Genomic DNA, 12,181 nt, shown 5'->3' with positions numbered 1-12,181 from the left:
TAGGGGTGTTGGTGGTGGGAAGCGATCTAGTCCTCCTCTGCCTCATGCTTAAGCCAATAGCGTCCTCCCTCTGGTTGGGGCCCAAGAAGTGGGTCTACAACTCCCCCTGCCTCAATCTTGGGCCCTTGGCCTTCTATGCCGCTGGGGAGCAGGGAGGAGGGGGGGATGTGGCCGACTCAGAGGTCTGTTCTCACAAAGGGCAGCACAGGGCCCAGGAGAAGGAGCTGTGGTAAAGCCAGGAAGGGTGAGGGTCAGGGCTGAGTTCAGAATTCTGGCTTCCTCCTTGCTGAGAATGTCCCCTCCCGTGCCTGTTCAGGAGGACCTTGGGGCCCCCAACATTCACTCCATGTGCAGGGAAAAATCATGAAACCAGCCTGAGACACTGCGCTACACGGAAGTCTCCTGCTTCGGTTGAAGATGGAGGACGAGGGACCTCTACTGACATTTTTCCTGTTTTACCAAGTAATGATTGCTTAATGGAGTCCCGTCTAGTCACTTGGTTTTCATTATGCTCCCAGGAGCCCGAACCTGTGCCGGACCCATAAAGGGTCCAAGAATCGAGGATGCTGGTGGTTCCCCGAGCCCGCGTTCTTCTGGAGCTGGTTGGGATAGGGAGGGGCAGTACTTGTCCCTTGGGGAGCATCTGGAATAGCTGGGGCCAATCCATGTGTAAAAGTCACAAGAGAGTGAAGAGCAGGCTGGCCTTATTGCCTCATCAGGGAAGGCTTCCTGGAGGACGTGGACTGGGAGATAGGCGGTGCAGGTGGAGAAGCCTCAAAGAATAAAAGAGGCAGTCAGTGTTGAGGAGGGTGATGACCAGATGACAGAGAAGGCTTCGAAGAGCCACCACCAATGTCCAGGAAGTGGCTGCTTCCCCGGAGCCTGCCCGAGAAGCTGTTCTGTCTCACCGGGTTTCTCTCCCTACAGACCCCCCTGTCCTGGCAAGAGCTGGAAGGAGAGCGGGCCAGCTCCTGTACGCACAAGCGCTCGGCGTCCTGGGGCAGCACAGACCACCGAAAAGAGGTAACTGCCCCCTTTGACTCCCTGGCCACGGTGGCTGCCTCCTGTCCACGCCCAGCGCCGGGGATGCGTCTGCTCCAAAGTGGCCTCCCATCTTCGGTCTCACTTGCCTTTTCCTAATGGGGTGGCTCCTTCAAAGCCACCTCTCAGCGTCCTGGTGGCCCGGCTTAGGAGTCCAGACACCTCTGCCTTCAGGGGCTTTGTCGCTGGCGCCCTCCAGCAGCCAAGCGCAGGGTGGGAGCCACCACTGTTCTCGCTCTGCTTTCAGGTCGTATCCAGATAAGCCATTCCGAAGCTAGAGAAAGACAGGGACTGAGTTTCTGGGAACTGGAAGCCCCCAACCTCACCTCCTACTTAACTATGCATCCAGTCTTATTTTGTTTTTTTTAAGATATTATTTATTTGTCAGAGAGAAAGAGCACACATGTGCGCACCCAAGCAGGGGGAGCGCAGGCAGAGGGAGAAGCAGGTTCCCCACTGAGCCGGGAGCCCGATGCAGGACTCGATCCCAGGACCCTGGGATCATGACCCGAGGCGCAGGCACATGCTTAACCGACTGAGAGCCCCCCCAGACATCCCATCCAGCCTTATTTTTAAAAGAAGAGAAAAAGAGTTCTGTGTTCCCACTTTTCACTGCCCCCCCGCCCCGCCCAGGACTCCAGGCATGGAAGTTGAGTAGGGAAAAGCACAGACGGGGATTCCTGGGTCCTAAACCAGCTCCACCTGCCCCACCAGCTGGCAGTCCCTGAGGGCCCACTCCCTTGGAGTCCCTTCGAGCCCCTCTTGTGGCAAGAACAGAGAGAAAATGTGAAGGGAATGCTCTACAAGTTAAAAGCTAGTGGGAAATACAGAGTATGTAAAGTTCCGAACGATCGGAGTAAGCAAGTTATTTACGCTAAGTGTGGAGTCGTGGTGTGAATGGTGCCCGATAGCAGATCTAAAACCACTTCCTTCTTGGCAGTGGTCATAACTCGTGTGGCTACGGGCAGCAGATCTCCTTGATGAATCCTAGTTAATTTGGGCCCATATTTAAATAGATCTGCATCTCCTGAAACTTCGCCAGTTGAGGGCGAGTAGGTGGAGAATTACAAATGTGACAGGGATAATAGTCAAAACCATTGATAATAAGGCGTAATTGTTACAAGATATGGAAGTCAGGACAAAATCTGATATTCCTTCTTGCGCGTCTGCTCCTTGCTCGGTGCAGTCTCCTTTAAAATGAGGGGAAATCCTTCCATCCTTCCTGGTCCCGGGGCCTTTGAGATAGCTGTGAATGTACTTTGAAGAGTGAATTCAAAAACATCATTTCCCATTTCTATTAATAGAGTAGTATTCCACGCCTTTGGAATTTGTGAAAGACAAAAATGGTTTTCGGCATTGCATATTTTGAGCTTTTTGGAAACAGATCCATCTGATTCATTTTTCCAACTGATCCACGGAATACGTGATAAGTCAGCAACACCAAATACCTAGTTAATAAGGTCTCCAGCTTGGGGCGCCTGGGTGGCATAGCGGTTAAGCGTTTGTCTTCGGCTCAGGGCGTGATCCTGTGATCGAGCCCCACATCAGGCTCTTCTGCTATGAGCCTGCTTCTTCCTCTCCCACTCCCCCTGCTTGTGTTCCCTCTCTCGCTGGCTGTCTCTATCTCTGTCGAATAAATAAATAAAATCTTAAAAAGAAAAAAATAAGGTCTCCAGCTTGCCCGGTGAGCGTATCATCAGTTCTGAACTCACCGAGGTTTCCTGGGAGGTTTTCCATCTTCCTTTTACGCATTTTCATGGGCCTCGGGCAGGAGCCATACTGGGGAGGAGGGACCCCCGGTGCCCTTTAGCTTTGCTTCACCTGTCTCTCCCCCCCCTCCCATCTCTGGGCTGCCAGATTTCCAAGTTGAAGCAACAACTGCAGAGGACAAAGCTAAGCCGCAGCGGGAAAGAGAAGGAGCGGGGCTCCCCCCTGCAAGGGGACCATGCAGTGCGGGGAGCACTGAGGGTATGTGTCCCGCCCCCTCCCCGGGCCTGCTCCCCTGGTCGTCGCCTGTGGCACCCCGTGTGGGCAGGTCCTCCCGCCTCCGACAGAGCCTGCCATACCCCATGCCCCGTGGCCACGTGGCTGCCCGTCCCATGGCCACACGGCTGCCTAGGTGGTTTGGGCTCACTGAGTGAGGCTGGAAGGGCTTCTTGCCCTTGCCGATGGCTCTCCCCCAACCCCCGCCCCCCTACAACTGATGCAGGATGAGCCTGCAGACTCTAAAGGCACATTCTAGACCTCTCTCAAAGCACTAACTTCTGGAGAAAAGCCCACTGTGTGTTCCTATTGCAATCAGTCCCTGTCCCCAGGTCCTCCTTTATTCGCTTGGTTCTGCTGTGTAGACATGCCGTTACCCGCTGGTCAGAACTAGTAACTCTATGGGGCTTAGGGGGGTTCCGTGATCGCTCCATCTGCCTCCTCCTCAGGCATCCCCTCCCAGCTTCCCCTCAGGGTCACCTGTCCTGCGGCTCAGCCCCTGCCTGCACCGGAGCCTGGAAGGGCTGAACCAAGAGCTGGAGGAGGTGTTTGTGAAGGAACAGGGTGAAGAGGAGCTGCTGCGGGTGAGTGGGGTGCACCCTCGATGCGTGACAGCCAGTGGCTTGCTGAGTTGTGGGTGCGGGCTGGTGGCACTCTGGCTCTCTCGGGGCCCTGGGCTGTGGCCACATCGGCAGCGGGGTACAAACACCAGCCTGCACCAGGAACACAAATCGAGTTCATTTGATTCAAATGGACTTGGCCACCAGGACAGCAGAGCTGGGCGGTGGATCCGGGACAGGCTTGTGGTGCTGGGTGGAAAGAGAGGGAGCCGGGCTCGGTGGAGGGGAGACTCCCCAGCCAGGAGGAAGGGCCTCGGCACCGATCTTCTGCCAAAGCACTGGCTCCCTGCTCCCTACGTCCTCATCCCCATCACCATCCCTGTGTCCATCAGCTCTCCCCCATGTCCACCTGGTCACCTGCCTTCATCCTTCATGCCCAGTTGCCCCTCCCCACGCCCCCGCCCCACTCCCAGGCAGAAATATTTGCTACCTTTTCTGCCGTCTCAGGCACATGTTTATGCTGACACAGTACGATCGGAGAATGCCAGTTGGGCAGTATTAATATAATTCGAATGGGCACACTCCTCCGTTTATGAGTTACTTGCTAGTTGATTTTTAATTCATGTATGTGTAGGATTTGATTCCCACCCAGACAGCTGCGCACAATTCGGTGAGCTGTGGGTACAAGTACCACTGATGGTTAAGAAGCAGGGAGGGGGTATTTCATACGTGATGATGTGCATGCCTGTCCTGCCGTGGCTTGCGTGGTTAGTGTCCTGGTGGTTCGCCCCCTGTCGTGCCTCCCAAATGTTCTTCATCTTTGGGTTCCCGGAGAAGGTCCCTGCCCTCGAGGCTTACAGCCTGCTGGTGGCATCACCTTGATGAAACCATACAAATAAACATGTGATTCTAGATTGGGTCGCAAGGGCTAGGGGAGAGAGAGGCGGGGCTCTCCCCTAAATCAGTGACTTGAGAAAGCCACATCCTGGTGTCACCGTGTGTTAGGGATAGAGGCCAGAGCAACAGTGAGGGGAGGAGCTTAAGGGTCCCTGCCGCTCTGCTGGCCTGAAGAGTGGGGCCTGAGAGTCCTTCCCCACCCTCTTCCCCGGCAGATCCTTGATATCCCTGATGGGCACCGCGCCCCCGCTCCCCCCCAGAGTGGCAGCTGTGACCACCCCCTTCTCCTCCTGGAGCCTGGCAACCTTGCCGGCTCTCCCTCCGTGCCCCTGGCATCCCCCCAGCCTTCGGGCCGGGCCAGCCGCGAGGAGCAGCGGGGTGCAGTCGAGGAGCTGGCATCCATCCCCAATGACAAAGGTAAGCTGAGGGGGGCCAGGGCAGCAGGGCCCATCTGAGGTACAGGGAGGCCTCCATGCCCTTTCCCCCTCTAATCAATTTCAAGCCTGGGAGTCCTCCTTACTAACCAACTAGAATATCTTCATGGGTCGTCTTTACTGTATATGCGATACTAGCTGTGGTAATGGTCCTTCGCACAGATTCTGATTTATAATTTATATAAAGTCTCCGCACCTGCACGTCTGTTCTCACTGGGACCCAGGCAAGCAGTGCCTCCCATCCTCCTGTCTTGGCTAAGGCTCAGCATGCTGAGTAGAAAGCCTGGGGGTCTGTCCAGCTGGCCCACTGCACGCATGACCAGCCCCAGGTCTCACGGTGGTTGGGAAAGATAGACAATAAGCAAATGTGGGCTCTTGCCCCAGGGTCACGCTTTGTGACCCGGATTGAAACCCACGCTTTCCGACTCCCAAGTCTCTCCTTTGTCCTGTGCCTTGGCTCCTTTATGGGAGGATGAGACCCGAGCCCTTCCTCCCCACGATAACGATCGTCCTGTTCTAGAGCTTTGTGGCCTGCCGCCCCGAACTGGCTTCTCACAGCGCCCTGTGAGGTAGGCTAGTCAAGGGCATGATCTCACAGTACGCAGAGGTAAACAGAGCATAGAGTAATAAGGAATAAATGTGAGATAAATACAGATAAAGTCAATATTTGCAGCCTAGGCAAAGTACATTCGCTGTGTGTGGAAAGGGAGAGGGATTTTATCCCACAAGTGGGGTTGAGTAAAGACTGCTTCTCTGAGTCAGTACAAGAGCTCTTCCTGGAAGAAGGGCTAGCCTTGCAAGACGGTGGAGAGCACGATGCTGTGGTATGTTGGCAACGGGGCAGTGCGGGCTGGGAAGGAAGCAGGGAGACAGAAGTTAGGATTCCTTTGAGTCAGACTTGGAATCCCAGTTGTAGTCTACCTCCTGGGAATACAGAATTGCTATTAGACCTGATTTTTCCATCAATTCAACCATATTTTTTTAAAAAGATTGATCGATTGATTTGAGAGAGAGAGAGCGAGCGCACAGGGGCAGAGAAAGAGGGAGAGAGAGAATCCCAAGCAGCCTTCCCGCTCAGCAGGGAGCCCAACGTGGGGCTCAGTCTCACAACCCTGAGATCATGACCTGAGCTGAAATCACTGCGCCACCCAGGCGCCCCTCAGCTGTATTTTTTTATCCTGTATAATGAGGTATAGATTTTTGTAAGCCGCCTCAAAGCTATTTTAAGGTAAAGCATGGACAAACAACCTGGATTAGCATCAGCACCGCCAGCCCACTCACCACGTGTCCCAGTCTCGCCCCTTTATACTGAAGCCTGAGCTCGGGAAAGCGGGGAGCCTCCTTTCCTTCAGCTCCACGGGCCTCAGCCTCGCTCTGTTTGCAGCCTCCTCTCCGGGCCGCCCAGCCTGCCTTGAAGACAGCAGCCCATCTCCGGTCCTTGCCTTTGCCGCCTCCCCTCGGCCCAATCACAGCTATGTCTTCAAACGGGAGCCCCCGGAAGGCTGCGAGAGAGTGCGTGTGTTCGAAGAGGCCGTGTGAGTACCTCCCGTGGACCGTGGACGGGGCGGGGCCGGGGATGGGGGTGAGCCCTGCGCTGTCCTCTCTGACAGGCCCGTCTTCTCTCTCGGCCTGGGGGCCGTTGTCAACTTCAGATGATCGGAATCGCAACTTTTTCCACGATCAAACTTGTTGACATTACCTACTCGGAGCCCTTCAATCTTTGCTTATCATGATCTCTATGGAAACGTGCTCTGCCCACATGCCAGCCACAGGTGCTGCAGGAGCTGGAAAGGAAAGAGATCTGAAACCCGAACCCTTTGTTTTTTCTATTTTTTTCCATCCCTGGGGAAGGTGTGAGTTTGCTAGACGGTATCGGAGAGAGAGAGAACATATTAGTAGTTCTCTTCAGGCAGAGATGGGAAGTGTCTTGTCCCCAGTGGAGTGGCAGGGGGACCCGAACAGCTTCCTCACTGCTTCTGAGTCAAGTCTTCACCCTGTGGCTGTAGGTGGTTCAAGTGTCATAAACTCCCAGACAGAAATTTCCAACTAACATAACATAATAAAAAATTATTAAAAAAAAAAAAAAAGAAATTTCCAGTCCTTACAAGGAAGGACTATGGAATATTCCCAAACCAGGTGGGACAGTTCAGAAGCCGTTCTGATGTTGTTTGACCTCTTTACCACAGTTCCCTCCCCCGAGCAGAGAGGATCGAGGGCCGAACCTTTCCAAATGCCCACCCGGTCCCCCATAGCAGGCATCCGAAGAGCTCATCCCCACTCCCCCATCCCCAGCTTCATAGCGGGGCAGATTCTCAGCCAGGAAGATTTGGTCCTGGTGTGTGAGCTGAGATGTAGCTAGGACAGGGTTTGAGCCTTGAGAGCTGCATTCGTGTCACAGGTCAGGGAGAGGACAGTCCGTGGTAGCGACAGAGGGTACAGCTGGAGGGCAGAGTGGGGTGAGGGAGAAAGCCACGGCCCCCGCGGGTTTTGTCCCCAGCTTCGCTGTTGCCTGGTAGCTCTCCAGGAACGCTGGGTCCGCAGGGGTGGTGTGGAGGAAAAAGACCAGACCTTGCAGCTTAAGCGGACCGGGCTCTTGTGACTTTCCTCCGTCCACGTTATGCTTGAGGAGCCGCAGCCTGGATTGCTCGTGGAGATGAGGCTGGTCCCCGTCCTGATTCTTCCACAGACTCATGAAGCCAGCAGGGGTCTTCAAGCCATCTCCTCTGGCTTCCAGCCCCGGCGGTAATCCTTGAAGAGAGATGGTGACCCTTGGGGCCCTGGGTGGCTCAGTCAGTTAAACATCCGACTCTTGATTTCGGCTCAGGTCATGATCTCAAAAAAAAAGAGGTGGTGACCTACAGATTGCTTTCCATAGAAAGGCCCTGAGAGAGCATTCTCAGCTCACTGGGGCCTCCTTCCTTGTATCAACTTGCCCATTGGGAAGTTCTTGTGTTTAGCAATTCTTCTGTCACATTTTCCCCTTTCCTAGCTGCTAAGCCTATAAGCTGGCCTGGATTTCCCAGGAGGGGAATCAAGCCATTTAGGGTCATGCCGTTTGCCCTCATGTCCTTCGAGTGGGGCTTGGTCTCCTGGGTCACCTTCCCCACGTGGGCGAGCACACACTGAGAGCATTCCCCTCTCCTGCCCCCTCCTCACCGTCCATAAGGTGGGATTCTTGTAAAACCCTCCTTGTTCAGAGACCTTGCCGCTGTGGACTCCGCTGGGACCCCAGACCTTCCCAGATACACCCAGCACATGGGTCTTCCCCTCTTTCTTCCACCTCTCACTCTGGGCTCAGCCCTGCCCTCCTCCTGTCTCGCTCTTCTTCCTGGGTTTGGAATTATTAGAATTCTACAGTTAGAATGGTCATCAGTTTACCACGCTATACGCCAAGTGCAGTTTTCTGTCTCCATATCCTATGTAAAGAGGAAGGCAGTCGAGGGACCTGCTGGTAGCAGAGCCTCACCATCGCACCACACATTTGCCTTCTCCCCAGGAGCCCTGGCAACCAGCGGTTTCTTAGCTGCCTCCCCCTCAGACCGTGGCCAGGCACTCCTCTCCTTTATCATAAGGATTCCTTACTCTAGAGCTCCCTGACCTCACTCCTTTTATCCTTCCATTTCTTCCATATGATCAGAAGGGTGGGGATGGTTCTTTCCACATTAAAGGTGAGGCGGATGGGTCAAGATCACATGGTGAGTTAGAGCCCAGACCTCCTGTTAAGGTCGGCTTGCCTTCTCGCCATGGTTGTTACCCTTGCCTCTCAGCAAGGGCTTTGAAAAATCACACCCTTCAAACGTGTTCAAGAATGAGACTCTTTAGGTCAGTAGATTTCAGTGGGGGACATCCTCCCCGCCTGCACCCCAGGGGACATTTGGCAATGTCAGGAAACATTTTTTGGTTGGCACAACTTAAGGGGGTACAGGTGCTCCTGGCATCTAGTGGGTAGGGGCCAGGGATGCTCTTTAGTATCGTACAATGCACAGGACAGCTCCCCACAACCGAGAATTATCCATCTCAAAAATGTCAATAGTGCTGATGCTGAGAAACCCTGCTTTAGGCTACATGAAGTCTTGGGCAAGTGGTCTGTCCTCGGAACACTGTTTACTGCTGAAATCTCTTAAATTAAAATATCCGTTGGTCTCCTCTTCTAAAGTCACCTCGTCAGGAAGTTCTCCTTCCTGTCTAGCTTCAATCCCTCCTGTTTCTAGCTGGAGTAGATTTTCTGTTGGTTAGCCATAGTCCCAGTGAATGGATTGCTGAGGGCCTGGAGACTGGCTGTTACCCAGCAGCCTGTAGTGTTTCGGTTGAGTTACTGTCCTATTTGAAGAGACCCAGCTCCCCTGCTCCCCCGATGCCATGACATCTCCGATCCCTTCTCACTGGCTGTTTTTCTCCGTGTGTGTGTGTGTGTGTGTGTGTGTGTGTGTGTGTGTGTTTCTCTCTCCCTTCTCCAGGTCCCCAGGCCCTGACCTGGCCTTCCTGACTTCCTGTCCTGACAAGAACAAAGTCCATTTCAACCCGACCGGCTCGGCCTTCTGCCCCGTCAGCTTGATGAAGCCCCTCTTCCCCAGCATGGGCTTCATTTTCCGTAACTGCCCCTCAAGCCCGGGGTCCCCCCTTCCCCCCGCCAGCCCCAGGCCACCACCTCGGAAGGATCCGGAGGCCTCCAAAGCCGCCTCGCTGCCGTTCGAGCCATGGCAGCGCACCCCGCCATCAGAAGAGCCTGTGCTTTTCCAGAGTTCCCTGGTGGTCTGAGGGCCCCAACCCCACCACTTCACCATGGAGACCAGTGCCTTGGCGGCAGGCCCTCCCTAGCCCCCCTGAGGTGGGGGATGAAGGAGCCCTTCCCTCTTGGCCTTCGAGCACTTTCATTTATTGTGTCAAAGCCCCGGGGTCCTCTCTCTGAGGGACACCGGCCCCTCCCAACGTGAGGGGACCTGCCTTCTCCACTAGCAGCTGGGCAGCTCACAAGTCACACCTGTGTTCTTGCCACCTCTCTCACTTGGTGGAAAACTCACCCGAAGGTCTTGGGTCCCCCACCCCTGGGTGTGAGTCCAAAGGACTGTCTGTGGGGCCCTTGACCTTGTCATGGAGCAAGCTGGCCATGATGGAAGGAGAGGGTCCACCACGGATTTCCTTCCCTCTCCTCCACAGACGTGGAAGAGGAGACCTGAAGATAGATAGCCCACCCTCTCAGCCCCCATCCCCATGCCTCCCTCTCATTGGAGGAGTTGACCAAAGCAGCCCTAAAGGGCCATAACACTTGACCAATCCAGCTGCTGGCAGAGGGGGGAGCCAAGCGTTTTCCCAAGTGGCATTTTCATCTCGCTTTCACCCTAAGATTGTCTGAAGCAGCAGCCCAGCTTGCCCAGCCCCAGGTGGGTGGTGGGGGAGAGGGGGACGGCTGGCATTCCTCCAGGTGGCAAGTGGCGACTCGACACCCTCCACCTGCCCCAGGACTGGGTTGGATTAGAAAAATGCCTATTTTTCTTGTATCGATGTAGAAACTCTATTTTCTCCCAAAGACACTATTTTTGCAGCTGTTTGAAGTTTGTATATTTTCCGTACTGCAGAGCTTACACAAAATGGAAGAATGGTAATGTTCAAGTTTTCTTATCCTGTGTTTAGAAGTTGTTTTTTGCAGATCTTGGTGTTAATAGACCAAATAAATAAGTATTCCCAGCAGCCTGAGGTTCTGTTAAACATTTTTGGGGGGGAAGGGCGTAGGAGATTGAGTGTGTTATACCCATCATCCTTGTCTTCAGGAGGGGCCTTTACTTAACACGCGAGGACGTGGATGTGGGTGGTACATGGGAGCACAGAGTCCCTGTCTTCAGGTCCCCAGGCTTGGATTCTTTAGATGGACACCAAGCAGTAGGTCCACAGAAAGGCTGTCCAGAATGAAGGGCGTGGTGGAGGTGGGGTGAAAGAGTCAGTGGGGGAAGTCATTAATTCTTGGATGAGTCTGGAAAAGCTCCCTAAGGGCGAGTGGGCTTCAGAGAGGAAGTGAGGGTGACCCAAGTTTGACGCTCCGGGTGCCCCTTGCACCGGCAAGGGGACAGGACCAGGGAATGGTCATCGGGTTGACTCTCTCGGCACAGTTTTAGGGAAGCGTTAGCTCTTTTGGAGTATTCTTTCCATCTCGTGAGTACCCACAACACAGAGGGGTTTGCGGCCTCTCAGCTTCATAGTGCTGCACCTGTAAGAGCTTAGAGGCTTTGGGGAGAATGGGAATAATATCCCGACATTCTCCTGGTGCTTTACGACCTACAAACATTTTCACGACCTATTATCCCCACTGTGTGGGTGAGAAGTTGACGACCCCAAGGGCAGTCATAATAACTACAATTTTATCTATGTTAGAAGACCTCAAGACAAACTCCTAAGGCAGGCCATCCCAACTACCATTCACTGGCTCGGTAAGCATCAGATACCCTGACATAAAATGTTACCAAAATATCACAACAACCCAGTGAGAGAAATGTGATAAATCCCACTGTACTGATGAGAAGACAGAAAGATTGTTTAACTTTACCCCCAAGACACAGATAGGAAGTGGGGGAGCTAAGACGGGGAAGCAGATCACTTGAATCTAGGGCCCATGCTTCTAACCACAGTGCGCTCCCGCGTGTTACTATTTTCCCATTAATTTCAGATGAGGAAACTTGACTCAGAGGTCAAGAGATTTGTTTGAAGTCCCAGCTGGTGAAGCGGCAGAGCTGGGACAGGAACCCAGGTCTCTCACCCCAGCTACTGTTCGGTGCCCAGGAATCACAGGCTGATTCAGCGGAATAAGCCACTGGGCGAGAGAGCAAATGTGGGGGCCCCATCCCCACTGATGTAAAGGAGACAGGGGTTTGAGGACAGACCCTGTCTTCTATTGCTTACCCCTCCCCCTGAAAGATGTTTGGCCTACCCCCAAAGCCTTAGTGAGTCAGGCCCGGAGTGATGGGTGTGGTGCTGCCCTGAGTTTCCTTCCTTTGCCTGAGGCTGTGCCAAAGAAGTGGGCTGTCAGAAGCAGAGAAGGAGCCTCTACCCAGATAGCGGCCCAGAGTCCATTGACTAAGTGGGGCTTGGGGGTTGTAGTGGAAAGTCCTGGGGTCTCGCTGTAGCTCTTGGTGCCAGCAGGTGGAGGCCCGACACTTGGATGAGGAAGGGGTCCATAAAGGAGGTCGTGAATGGGAAAGAACCTGGAGGGCAGCAGGAGGGTTTGTTCCATGGTCGGTGAGGTGTAAGACCCCGGAGAAAATCCACTTCAGTAAG

General features: G+C 54.1%; 1 protein-coding gene across 1 annotated transcript in view; it reads left to right on the top strand.

The window, feature by feature from the left end:
* FAM117A (family with sequence similarity 117 member A) overlaps window positions 1-10,603 on the top strand; it is a 42,689-nt gene extending 32,086 nt beyond the window's left edge. Inside the window, exons 3-8 of the mRNA XM_040640802.1 lie at window positions 928-1,023; window positions 2,899-3,009; window positions 3,474-3,608; window positions 4,697-4,898; window positions 6,300-6,450; window positions 9,373-10,603. Coding sequence (XP_040496736.1) covers window positions 928-1,023; window positions 2,899-3,009; window positions 3,474-3,608; window positions 4,697-4,898; window positions 6,300-6,450; window positions 9,373-9,673 — 996 coding nt within the window. The 3' untranslated portion in view covers window positions 9,674-10,603. The remainder of the gene's footprint in view (window positions 1-927; window positions 1,024-2,898; window positions 3,010-3,473; window positions 3,609-4,696; window positions 4,899-6,299; window positions 6,451-9,372) is intronic.
* The last annotated feature ends 1,578 nt before the right edge of the window (window positions 10,604-12,181 follow it).

Source organism: Ursus maritimus, unplaced genomic scaffold (genome assembly GCF_017311325.1).
Source record: "Ursus maritimus isolate PB19 unplaced genomic scaffold, ASM1731132v1 scaffold_24, whole genome shotgun sequence".
NCBI classification, from domain to species: Eukaryota; Metazoa; Chordata; class Mammalia; order Carnivora; family Ursidae; genus Ursus; species Ursus maritimus.
Note: the sequence above shows the minus strand (reverse complement) of the source record. Positions and strands in the feature narration are given on the sequence as shown.